Below are 13,416 nucleotides of genomic sequence, written 5' to 3' on the forward strand. Positions count from 1 at the left end.
TAAGGGGTAAGGTGTAAGAACCAAACACGCAACTAAACGGCCTTGACTTGTTTGGGACACGGTCTGTAATTTTACATGACACCATGTTTCTTTATCGCTCTGATGTGTAAATAATGCAGCGCTATTATAATGCAGAAGCAAATACATCTACTGCAGTACAGCAAAATCTTTACAAACTAATGATTCATGTAGAGGGCTTGTGCACTGGAGAACAAGAGCAACAGAGGCTGAAAGAGAGAATGAGAGAAGAATAGACACCTGTACCACGGTGAAATTTAATCACACCAACTCCTCTGACAGCATGCCGATAAGACTGTGATCTCACCCGCTCTCCATTACAGAGAGAGAGAGAGAGACGGGCATAGCAACCACTCTGCATCCCAGAATACTGGCAGAAGCAGACCATGACAACTCAGTAGCGATGTGACAGTGAAGCAGGCGATGGAAAAACACAACTTTATATAGAAAACTATAAATACTTCGCCCTAACGCTGAGCAAAGTTCAGTGCGGTGGGGAAATGTGCATCTCAGACTCTCCTCTGATGCTTCTGTCTTCTAAAGGCTTAATGTTACAGTGATAACATTACAAGGAGATGAGAAAGAAGAACGAAAAGCTGTTCATGAAAAGTTGAGTGTATAGAATGGGGATGGATGGTCACAAAAATCAATATATCAACTTATCGCACGATATGTGGACATGACTTCGATGATTTTTGGTGACACAATATATTGCCCATTATGTTTACACAAAAATGATAGTCACCAACATTTTGCTGATCACGCTGCTCATCTTATCTCTCTGTGTCGGAGGCGATAGCAAGGCTTGCGAGCGTGTGTGCGTGAAGCTGAACTTCCATAGGAATGAGTTGAAAACGCTCCAGTGGACACACACCATCAGGTAGTTTCTTCATACAGAGAGCCAGGGTTGCCAGGTTTTCACAACAAAACACGCCCAATTGCTACTCAAAACTAGACCAAAACTAGTAAAATTCCCCAAAATATTATGTTATTTGGGGTTGGACATGAAAAACAACCCGTGGCAACAGTGTTAAAGTAGCCAAATTCCGCGGGAAAATCATGGACTTGGCAACAATGCACAAAGCAGAAATCGACAGGTGAAAAAAGGTGTAATTTGAGGCGTTTTAGGACCCTATCATACAACCGGCGCAATGCAGCGCCAGGCGTGACGCAAGTGTTTTTTGCTAGTTTCAGCCCGACGCAGTTATCATTTTTACGTCCTGCGCCACGTTGTTTAAATAGCAAATGCATTTGCCCCCATTCGTGCGCCCATGAGCGTGCTGGTCTGAAAACGAGGTGTGTTCAAATGCATTGTTGGCGTGTTGCTATTTTGAGGCAACTGAAAAAGACTGCATCACTGACCAACAAACACCTGCTCTAAAGTCAATGGCGCAATCTTTTTTAAAAAGCGCGTTAGTAATATGCACCAATAGGCGGGTGCATAACTGCTATGCCAAATATTAAAAATAAAAGGATTACAATGTAAAAGATTATTAATGTGTGCATAAAGATAAAAATGCTTTGGTGGAATCCGGCTTGTCCCGTAGACGGTTTAATCTCGTGCACGAGCAGATCCGTTTAGAGAAGCGTTTAGATTTCCGCTTGCAAATTCCAACTTGTAAATAGCAAATCCGCCATGGCGTGAGCGCAGCTGGCTTTTAAAGGGAATGCGACGCAGTTATCATTTTCACGTCCTGCGCCACGTTGTTTAAATAGTAAATACATTTGCCCCCATTCGTGCGCCCATGGGCATGCTGTTCTGAAAACGAGGTGTGTTCAGATGCATTGTTGGCGTATTGCTATTTTGAGGCAACTGAAAACGACTGCGTTATTGACCAACAAACACCTGCTTTAAAGTCAATGACGCAATATTTTTTAAAGAGCGCATTAGTAATATGCACCGATAGGCGGGTGCATAACGCTCTGCTATGCCAAATATTAAAATTAAAAGGATTACAATGTAAAAGATTATTAATGTGTGCATAAAGATAAAAATGCTTTGGTGGAATCCGGCTTGTCCCGTAGACGGTTTAATCTCGTGCACGAGCAGATCCATTTAGAGAAGCGTTTAGATTTCCGCTTGCAAATTCCAACTTGTAAATAGCAAATCCGCCATGGCGTGAGCGCAGCTGGCTTTTAAAGGGAATGCGATGCAGTTATCATTTTCACGTAGTGCGCCACGTTGTTTAAATAGCAAATGCATTTGCCCCCATTCGTGCGCCCATGGGCGTGCTGGTCTGAAAACGAGGTGTGTTCAGATGCATTGTTGGCGTGTTGCTATTTTAAAGTCTGGTTTAAAGTCAATGGTGCAATATTTGTTTTGTTATTTAAAGAGCACACTAGTAATATGCTCCTATAAGCTTCGGAGCGTTATGAATCTTTTGTGTCGAATCATATATTCGGATCACGTGTCAAACCGCCAAACTGCTGAAATCACGTGACTTTGGTGCTACGAACAGCTGATTCGACACAAAAGATTCATAACGCTCTGAAGCTTCATGTGTTTTGGCACAACAAAAATATTCTTGTGGCTTTATAATATTAATATTGAACCACTGTACTCACATGAACTGATTTAAATATGTTTTTATTGCATTAATGGATCTTGAGAGAGGAAATGTCATTGCTCAGGCCTCACAGAGCCATCGGATTTCATCAAAAATATCTTAATTTGCGTTCTGAAGATGAATGAAGGTCTTACGGGTGTGGAACGACATGAGGGTGAGTGATTAATGACAGAATTTTCATTTTTGGGTGAACTAGAGAGAACAGAGGCAACCCTTTTAGACCATTTTTCCCATCCGTAAACTAACAAAAGTGGATTCGGACACACCCTAAGTGCACTTGCACTTTAGACCATGTGCTTAGATCATTAAAATAGGGCCCATAGTGTTTTCCTGACATCTACAGACAGTTTGGAAGAATAAGTCCAAATGTACCAGTTTCCGCAATCCGCTGTTCTGGTGCAAATATAAACATGACAGCGTGACATGGTGCACGCTCACAGCTAGCGTTCACACGTGAATGTCTGGTTCATTTTCACAGAGAATGCGTTTTTGCCTTCCACTGCGCTGTTTTTCCATGTAAACATTCGCATTTGACCATTGAACTCACATCTTTTGCAGCATCTCATGCATGATGCACCGTTATAAACCTATGCACTCAAGCTAAAAGAAGTTCTTCAACTTATTAAAAAATACGCCTCTAGAAAACATCTGTGCTTTTGTTCATATGGACATCTGACTGCTAAGTAGGGTTTGTGTTTTTCAGAAAATAGTGTGCACCCTTACTTTACTGAGAAAATAAGGTCAGGGAAAAATCTGAAGATGGAAAATCTCCATATAAGTGCATTTTGTGCATTTGCAAGTGTGTTTGTTATTGTTCTACTTGTTATTTTGCAAGCTTTATTTATTATTTATTCAACTTGATTATTATTTTTGAGACTTCAATTCCAGTATCTAAATATTTCTTAGCGTTAGGTTCATTGTCATTTGAAAGTGTCCTATTTGCATTATTATGCTGTTTTTATATTATGATTATATATTCAGTGGCATAAAATGGTCTTAAAATGACAATAATATCACAATTATTTTATTATTGCCCAAACAAAAGTAGTTATTGTGACAGGCCGATAGATAGATAGATAGATAGATAGATAGATAGATAGATAGATAGATAGATAGATAGATAGATAGATAGATAGATGAAGTCATTCTCGTAGGAGGTGTCTCTCGAGGGACTCGTCTCACTGGCGTGTCTTCAGCAGTTGCCACAGTGATGCTGTTGTTCTCCATTGGTCTCACGGCTCTATGAATGTTACTGAATGTTGACACTGGGGCACAAATATCAAGTAAAAAGTGGCATATCAGCTGTGGGACACATGCATGGGCCTATTTTATTTTTAGGTTATTGTTTTATTGCAGCTAATGTTCTCATCTGACATCTCATCTCATCCACTGAACACCGGAGAGAGAAAACACTGGTTCAGTTTTTAATATTCGGGTGCAATATCACAACGAGAGGCACACCGTGTTCTTTTTGAACCGGTCTTGTATGAAACATCAAGGCTAGAAAAACAGATCCAAGCCATCTAGAGAGAAACGCTGCGACTTATGGTCAATGCAATGACAACGCATGCTAAAATGCTTACTCTTCAATACCTCCAAAGCACTTCTCAAAAGCTTGTGATGGGTTTTGATGGAAGGTGATAAATTATTTAAAGCACCCGAAGGAGAGACGCGGCATCTCGAAAAAAGAAGGGTAGTGGTAAGGTTAAGATTGGAAAGTGAAAACGTATTGATTTCTGTCACATCTGACCAAGTGATGCAATCCAGACTTGATTTAGAAATGCTTTGGGTTTTCATTATCAACTAATTCCTCATTAAATATTAAAGTAAGGTGCTCTAATGCCTGATCTGATAGGTGATGTAATTGTTTTTAATAAAGCATGTGTTAACACTTATGCAATGATCCAGAAGTAAATTATGGATTGACATATTATACCCCAATATCCTTCACAGGGACGTCTAACTCATTATCAAAACAGAATCAATGGAAGACACCTATGGAATTCCATAGGGATAAATATCCCATTATTTCCTCACATCAATGTGCAAGGCAATCTAACAAAACTCTCATTTTTTGCAGCATTACTTATTGATGTCACCTTCACTATTTCCCAGCACAAAAACATCACAAGCTGCTTCAGGAAACACAAAACAATTCCAGTCTGAGACAGATGGAAATGAAGACTGATTGGCTCTTTGAAAGCCAGTAAGATTTTGGAGGACGCTTGAGTAAGAGGATTCACATCTGAGAATCTCCAAACCCGTTAGACCAGCGAATGCATCATGAAAATTGAGGCAAATTAAAGTTTAAGAGCTCAAAATCACATGCAAGGTTAAACCCTGGTCTAAAAACACAAGCCTAAAACAACACGAACGAATTCTGGATTGTCACTGATAGCGAAAAAGCTGTTATATATCACCTGTAAGAACTCATAAAGTTGATTGACTGTATAACTGTATAATAATACATGTAAAGGACTATATATAGGCCTATATTCTGAACAGAACCACCACACGTTTATATAGAGGATGATGTTTATAGGATGATTAATTTTATATATATATATATATATGACCCTGGACCACAAAACCAGTCGTAAGGTCAATTTTTTGAAATTGAGATTCATACATTGAATTCCATTGATTATGGTTTGTTAGGATAGAACAATATTTGGCCGAGATGCAAGTATATGAATCTGAGGGTGCAAAAAAATCAAAATATTGAGAAAATCACCTTTAAAATTGTCCAAATGAAGTTCATAGCAATGCATATGCACTCACAAAAATACACTTTTGATATATTTACGGTAGGAAATTTACAAAATTTCTTCATGAAACATGATCTTTACTTAATATCCTAATGATTTTTGGTTATTTGGGTATAAACGCTTATTTTTGGTTATAAAAGCTTATTTATTTAAAAAATCTGGAATTTGAGAGTGCAAAAAAATCAAAATATTGAGAAAATCACCTTTAAAATTGTCCAAATGAAGTTCATAGCAATGCATATCCTGTCACAAAAATACACTTTTGATATATTTACGGTAGGAAATTTACAAAATATCTTCATGAAACATGATCTTTACTTAATATCCTAATGATTTTTGGCATAAAAGAAAAATTATGACTGGTTTTGTGGTCCAGGGTCTCACACCCACCCACACACACATAGGGTGAATTCAGGGTGATTGGGACACTTTTCAACCTGAATTCACCATATATATATATATATATATATATATATATATATATATATATATATATATATATATATATATATATATATATATATTTTTTTTTTTTTTTTTTTTTTTTTCACCCTATATTTTGGTGTCTTTATTGGATAGGCTAATGCACAAGAAGTACAATTTTAACATCTAAAATAATGTCTCAATAGTATGTATATGATACACCTGTTTCATTAGCAACCCATATAAAAAAGTACTGTGGTGACACCATCTTCCTTTGATATATACCATGGTGATACTATAAGCCTTCCATATTCATTTACTACAGTATTCACATGGTTCTCCGATGTATTTGCTCGAAAATCACACTATAAAGAGCGGATTTGTCACATTTTAGTGCAATTTTCCATCTTACCTCACACTTAAAATTGCTTTGACTGGAGTATTCTAGTCTATTCTGCCTTTATATTTCTGACAGGAATCAAAAGTTACCTCAAAAACACGATACATGTCCAAAATATACTGTAAATAAACACGAACTTACTTTGACTTTCGAATTTCCTGATGATCGTGTCGAGGAAAGTGTTTTGCGGCGCGACGTGCCCTCGTCGTACCGGCATCCTCGCGCGTTCAGTCCAGCGGAGTGTCTCGAGCTCAAGCTGACCTTCCAGCCACGCTCTGCGCGCCCTGGGCACGCGCGGCTCCACACAGCGATGCGCGAGCGTCCCCCGCTCTGGAGAACTTCATCAGCAGCAGCGACGCTCACGAGCGAGATACTTATCCAAACAGCAGTTTCCGGTTTCCAAACGCGAGTAGGAGATTGTTTACGTCGCGTAATCCCTTAAAAATGATCCCAAAGTGACGCCAGGCTAATTTACTTCGTGACATGTGGGACGCTGAACTCTGTCTGACTGAAACGCGCTCGAGAGGTACCCTAATTTTACCATAGTCACGTCCTCGGGTATCCCTTTGTCCAATTAAAGCGCTCTTCTCAGTTTTCATTCGTCGGAGAAAAAAAAAAATGTACTTGGAAGAAAAGAGATGCGATTATTTTGACGCGCGCTCCTCCCGTTTCGATGGTGACCAACAACAACGAGCTCGTCTGTTTAATTACAAATACAGCTAAACTTAAATAATTACTGATTTATAGTAATATAATCTATTTATAGTATGCAATTAGCGTAAATTAAAAAATAAAAAACGTAAAACTTTAGATAAATAACGATTGCGTAAATAATAAACATGCATTTAGATCATTGCGTTGTCTGCTTTCGCAGGTGTCGAACCCTTGATGTCGTCATGCCCTGGGCTTTTGTGGAAAAGAACAGAAATCACGGGCTGCAAATGAAAGGTAAACTGGGATACTTCACGCGCATCACGAGCGATCGCCGAGAGCTCCATGCGAGATCTTCTTCTAACTCACCTGACAGTTGTCACGCGTGAGCTTTTGCGCTTTGTTTTCCACCTTCGGCGGTGTCGCGCGCTGTCAGACTGTACATGATACGTCATCGTCGGTGCACGCGTCGCGGACGTGGGGTTTCCCTGCGCCGTCACGCGCGTGCAGACAAAAGACACTCCTCGTGGACATAACAGCAGTACTATGAACATAAGCGGAGGTTTTTGGGGCAATAATAATGATTTTGCAACTTCTTGCCAATTAGCTTAAGAAGCAAAATTGCTTGGAGTTTGACATTTTCAGCAAAATGCTTGTGAAATCAGGGCTTCACAAGGGGGCGCGGCGCTTTTGTCCATATTTATCCAGACTGTGCTTGAAGCGTCCCATCCTCCATGCCTTTCATTCAATATCCGCAAATGATCATATGTGAGAGGTGTAAATTAAATGCATTTGTGCTTCTTTGTCTCCAATAAACTGATCCACGCTAGTAAATAAGCCCAAAAAGGTTAGTTTAATTGCTGCATTAAAGTCAGTAAAAATAACCTGCTTTCATTGCATTTTCTCAGTCATTTTGAAATGCATAATTTAAACTCAAAATCAAAGTTCTAAAAAGATTTTTCAGTGGTTCAGACCATGCATTTAAAAGATGAAATTAAGCACATTTAGAAATAAATATATTTGATCCAAGAAATAATATATAAAATAATGTTTTATAAATCAAACCACAGATCTCAGTGCATTTAAAGGAAAGAAAAAATCTACTTTAGACTTTAGAAAAATCATCTGTCCTATATATATATATATATATACACACAGGAATTACAATTTTTAACATCTAAAATACTGAAGGATGCTCAAAATGTCTCAAAAGTATGTATATGATACACCTGTTTCATTAGTAACCCATATAAAAAAGTACTGTGGTGACACCATCTTACTTTGATATATACCATGGTGATACTATAAGCCTTCAATATTCATTTACTATATTATTTACATGGTTCTCCGAGGTGTTTGCTCGAAAAACACTATAAAGAGCGGATTTGTCACATTTTAGTGCAATTTTCTAGCTTATCTCACACTTAAAATTGCTTTGACTGGAGTATTCTGTATTCTGCCGTTATATCGTTATAATGATCATATGTGACAGGTGAAAATGTAATGCATTTGTGCTGTAGTGCATCTTTGTGTCCAATAAACTGATCCACACTAGTAAATAAGCCCAAAAAGGTTAGTTTAATTGCTGCATTAAAGTCAGTAAAAATCACAAAAATAACCATTTTGAAATGCATAATTTAAAGATCAAAGTTATGAGAAGATTTTTCAGTGGTTCAGACCATGTATTTAAAAGATGAAATTAAGCACATTTAGAAATAAATATAATTGATGCAAGAAATAATATATAAAATAATATTTTATAAATCAAACCATCGATCTCAGTGCATTTAAAGGGGGAAAAAAAATCTACTTTAGACTTTAGTAAAATAATCTGCTTTTTATAATACAATAATTTGCTACTAACATTTATCAAAGAAATCAGTTGTCAAGAAAGTTGAAAGAAGACCTTCTTTGACAATAATTCATTTCTTTATAATCAACAGAGCTATAGATTCATTAAAATGCAAAATATTAGAGACTGAAAACGCAATAAATCCTAACATAATTTAAAGGCTGTACAGAATGTAGATCTCGTAGAGCTTTAGGAAATATTAAATAGAAAAGATTCAGTCATATAATGACAAGCTACATAAAGAACACCGGATGAATATGAGGACGTACAGTAGCATCTCTCTCCATTCAGCGTCTCGACAGGTCTCCTCCACCTGCGGGAAGGGGAAAAGTGCAAAATATTAACCTGCATTCTTCATTCATACCTTTCTGAAAGTTCACTATAACAAGCTACACAACAAAAATTTCATGTTAAATGGGATCTATAATGCTCCTTTCACAAGATGTAATATAAGTCTCTGGTGTCTCCAGAATGTGTCTGTGAAGTTTCAGCTCAAAATACCCCACAGATCATTTATTATAGTCAAATTTGCCCCTATTTGGGTGTGAGCAAAAACACGCCGTTTTTGTGTGTGTCCCTTTAAATGCAAATGAGCTCCGCTTTCCAGAAGAGGGCGGAGCTTTAACAGCTCAACAACAACAAAGCTGGAGAATCTCACGCAGCCAAAATGAGGATTGTCAAGGGGACCCCGCCCCCCTTTGTTGTGTGTTCTCGGGGGCGGGGTTTATGTAAATTTTAGGGTTCGTGATGTCACTAACCCGGGAAGAAGCTCATTGTAGTCCCTACCAGCCGTTTGTTGTAGTCCTTAAACGGAGAATTATTTTCTCTCTTTGCATTGAACTTTGAGCGTCATAACTTTGCAGATGTTGTTTATGATCAAACAGAAACATTACATACTAACTAAAGTTAAAAAAAGTGAAATAATAATCAACCACCCCTTTAATATTTAGTCTCCGACACACTTGTTTTCCAGTAAATATCTAAACATTCTTAAATCAAGATGCATTTAAGTAATTATCAAAATTAAGAGAGATTAGAATGGCAATCATAAAAATAAACTTGTTCCTTCTCTTTGAATTAAGTTTGTTTTCTGAGCCTAATTATTGTTTTAAGCACAAACTCACTTGATTTTTATACATTTTTCAGAAAACAACACTTGAAGATGTCATTTCGCATCTCAAGTAAATGGATATTGATTTAAGAATGTTTATATATTTGTGCTGGAAAACAAGACAAAAATACTGAGGAAGAACATTGCTTCATCATATATTTAATCAATAACATAAAATATGATGTTTCCTTCAAGAAAGTGTAATTATGATGTGCATTTGAAAGTGTTTTTGGTTGGAATGAAAATGGACATGGCAATTTTATTTCTCAACAAAAGCAGGAAGCTTTTAGTGCTGGTGCAACACAATAAAGAGCAAAGGAAGCACATTATGTGCGTAATTGATGCTTTGTGTGTATTTTATCATTCTTGTGGTGAATTATGGGACATGTTGTGGTCGCGCAAACTGGCTAAATTTGTGTTCTAGGAAGCTGTTTTTCATCAACTGTACACAAGTGCATTCAAACTCAATTGAACAATATTAACAATGACAATTTAATTATGATCGAAGTTTGCTTCCACCACGATTCTTTAATCGGCAGAAAATCCACATTTGATTTGAGCTCGTCTCTGACGTGATTTGTCAGGCAGACAATCTCCTCAAAAGCCACAATTTGTTACTCAAACATGATTTTATTTTGAGCCATTTTTAGAACAAAATTTTGCAGCATTGTTTATAAAGCTCACGAGCGTATCGGTAAATATCAGTCTGCATTCAATGGCTCCGTGATGGCGTACGATAAAAATGCAACCCCTCTAAGTGAAGTCCCGCAGATTCAATTAGCTAATGAGATCAATCGCATTGATGAATGACTAAACACTGACGAGAACAAGCCTAATGAAATCAGGCATGCTGGAAACACAAGGAGTTACAGTCTGCTCGTTATAGCATGAGAACATGATGCTTCGCTTATGATAATGCTGGAAATACCACATGCTCTTCAGAGCTGACCATTAACAAATATGAATAATTTATGTATGTCAGTGTGAAGGAAGTATAATAAATATCTGTTAATATTAGCTTTAACTGGTTAGTTCACCCAAAATGGATAAAGAAGGTATGGGCAAAATTTCTGGGGGGTTTTTGGTAACACTTTAGTGGTTTTGTGACCCAGCAATTGGGTTGTTTTAAGCCAGCGGTTGGGTTAAATGTTTGCTCAGCGTGCTGGGTAGTTTTATTTAACCCAACTATTGTTTAAAAATTACTATATGGCTGACTTTAACCCAACCGCTGGGTTAAAACAACCCATTCATTGGGTTTGTAAATGTTCAGCCCAACTTGGGTTGTTTTTAACCCTGAATTTTTTGGAGTGTAAACTTAACAACTACTTTACTAACTATTAATAAGCAGTAATTATGAGTTTATTGAGGCAAAAGTGGTAGTAAATAGTTAGTTAATTGTGAGAATTGGACCCTAGACTACATTCTTAAAAAAGCTGGGTTAAAAATGACCCAAATTGGGTTGAAGTTGGGTTAAATGTTTGCCCATCCTGCTGGGTAGTTTTATTTAATTCAACTATTGTTTAAAAATTACTATATTACTGACTTAAAATGAACCCAAAATATGTTGGAAATTAAAAATCAGACACATAGAGGCAACAATAATAATCAAAAAGGTGAACATTTATTAATAAGCAACTTAATAAATGTTTATTGTTTAATTATTATTCATTGAACTTATTAATAAATGTTCATTTCCAATTTATTTTGGGTTCATTTTAAGCAAGAAATACAGTAATATTTAATCAATAGTTGAGTTAAATAAAACTACCCAGCAGACTGGGCAAACATTTAACCCTACCACTGGGTTAAAACAACCCGATCGCTGGGTTTGTCCATTTTCAACCCAACTAGGGTTGTTTTTAACCCAGAATTTTTTAGAATGTAAACTTAACTACCTTACTAACTATTAATAAGCAGTAATTAGGAGTTTATTGAGGCAAAAGTGGTAGTAAATAGTTAATTAATTGTGAGAATTGGACCCTAGACTACACACTTAAAAATGCTGGGTTAAAAATAACCCAAGTTGGGTTGAAAATGGACAAACCCAGTGGTTGGGTTAAATGTTTGCCCAGCGTGCTGGGTAGTTTTATTTAATTCAACTATTGATTAAATATTACTGTATTACTGACTTAAAATGAACCCAAAATATGTTGAAAATTGAAAATCAGACACATAGAGGCAACAATAATAATCAAAAAGGTGAACATTTATTAATAAGCAACTTAATAAATGTTTATTGTTTAATTATTATTCATTGAACTTATTAATAAATGCTCATTTCCAATTTATTTTGGGTTCATTTTAAGCAAGAAATACAGTAATATTTAATCAATAGTTGAGTTAAATAAAACTACACAGCAGGATGGGTCAAACATTTAACCCAATCACTGGGTTAAAACAACCTGATCGCTGGGTTTGTCCATTTTCAACCCAACTTGGGTTGTTTTTAACCCAGAATTTTTTATAATGTAAGCTTAACAACTACTTTACTAACTATTAATAAGCAGTAATTATGAGTTTATTGAGGCAAAAGTGGTAGTAAATAGTTAATTAATTGTGAGAATTGGACTCTAAACTAAAGTGTGACTTTTTTTATGTGAAGATTAATTGGTAATACTTTTGGTAATACAATTCTTCTACTGCATTTATTAATCTTAGTTAACGTTAATTTCAACATTTACTAATAAATTCATTTACATTAATTTACTAATACATTAATCAAGAGTTGCATTTGTTAACATGAGTTAATGCACTGTGAACTAACAGTTGTATAACGTTAACAAAGATGAATAAATCCTGTAATAAATGTATTGCTCATTATTAGTTAATGTTAAAAAACTTATTGTAAAGTGTTACCGATTAATTGAATGTTACGTTTTTTTTTACCCCCAATGAACTAAATGATTTATTTATTTATTATTTTTATTATTATACACAACTTTAATTTGTAAACATAATGCTTAATGCTAATCAATGTACTTCTGCTCTGAAAACTGAAGTGAATTTTATTCAAGTTAGTGGAAGATAAAATATATTTTGTACAGTAGACAGTGGTAGAATATATGTATATGATTGTACGTGTGTGTATGAGGTGTTTATCGTGTTTGTTTTCTTATTGTAACAATTTAATAAAATTGCATGACACAAGTTTTATGGATTGTTTATAGTGCTTTAAGGGTGTTTTGACAGTATAAATCGCCATCATCCACTTTCCCTGTATGGAAAACAGAAGCTTGGACATTCTGCCAAATATCACCGGAAGTTTTTTCTCTGTTTTTATGTTGGCACATTTGTCCTCTCTAACTGCTGTGCTAACAGAACGTCAATCTTCCCAAACCAACCGGAGAGGAGATTCACCCCCTGATGTCTGTTTCCTCTGGCGTTACCCACCCTGGCAGCTGGTACACTCGCAGCTGTGAATGACGGGCAGAACGACAGGCTCGACGTCTCCGCTGGCACACTGCAAGCTGAGGAAGATCACGGGGTTCTGCGGGTCCAGCCTGTAACTGCAACAGTCGCAGAAGGCCTGCAGGTACGGCTCCTGAGAGACACAGAGAGAGAGAGAGACGTTATTAGAGGCCAGAACAGACGAGCGAAACCCACGGATAACAATCCAAATTGTCTTC

At 36.6% G+C, this 13,416-nt stretch overlaps 2 protein-coding genes across 3 annotated transcripts in view; both read right to left on the reverse strand.

The window, feature by feature from the left end:
- The window catches only part of kcnh2b (potassium voltage-gated channel, subfamily H (eag-related), member 2b), a 215,690-nt gene extending 208,325 nt beyond the window's left edge, over positions 1–7,365 (reverse strand). The window contains exon 1 of one of the 2 annotated variants that reach the window (XM_048174472.1): positions 6,318–7,365. In XM_048174472.1, the coding sequence (XP_048030429.1) occupies positions 6,318–6,393 (76 nt within the window). In that variant the 5' untranslated portion in view covers positions 6,394–7,365. The remainder of the gene's footprint in view (positions 1–6,317) is intronic. The other variant, XM_048174471.1, reaches the window with a different exon arrangement.
- Positions 7,366–13,172: 5,807 nt separating this feature from the next.
- The window catches only part of sspo (SCO-spondin), a 92,129-nt gene continuing 91,885 nt past the window's right edge, over positions 13,173–13,416 (reverse strand). The window contains 1 exon segment of the mRNA XM_048175527.1: positions 13,173–13,331. Within this exon segment, the coding sequence (XP_048031484.1) occupies positions 13,173–13,331 (159 nt within the window).

This window comes from Megalobrama amblycephala, linkage group LG22, assembly GCF_018812025.1.
Source record: "Megalobrama amblycephala isolate DHTTF-2021 linkage group LG22, ASM1881202v1, whole genome shotgun sequence".
Lineage (NCBI taxonomy): Eukaryota > Metazoa > Chordata > Actinopteri > Cypriniformes > Xenocyprididae > Megalobrama > Megalobrama amblycephala.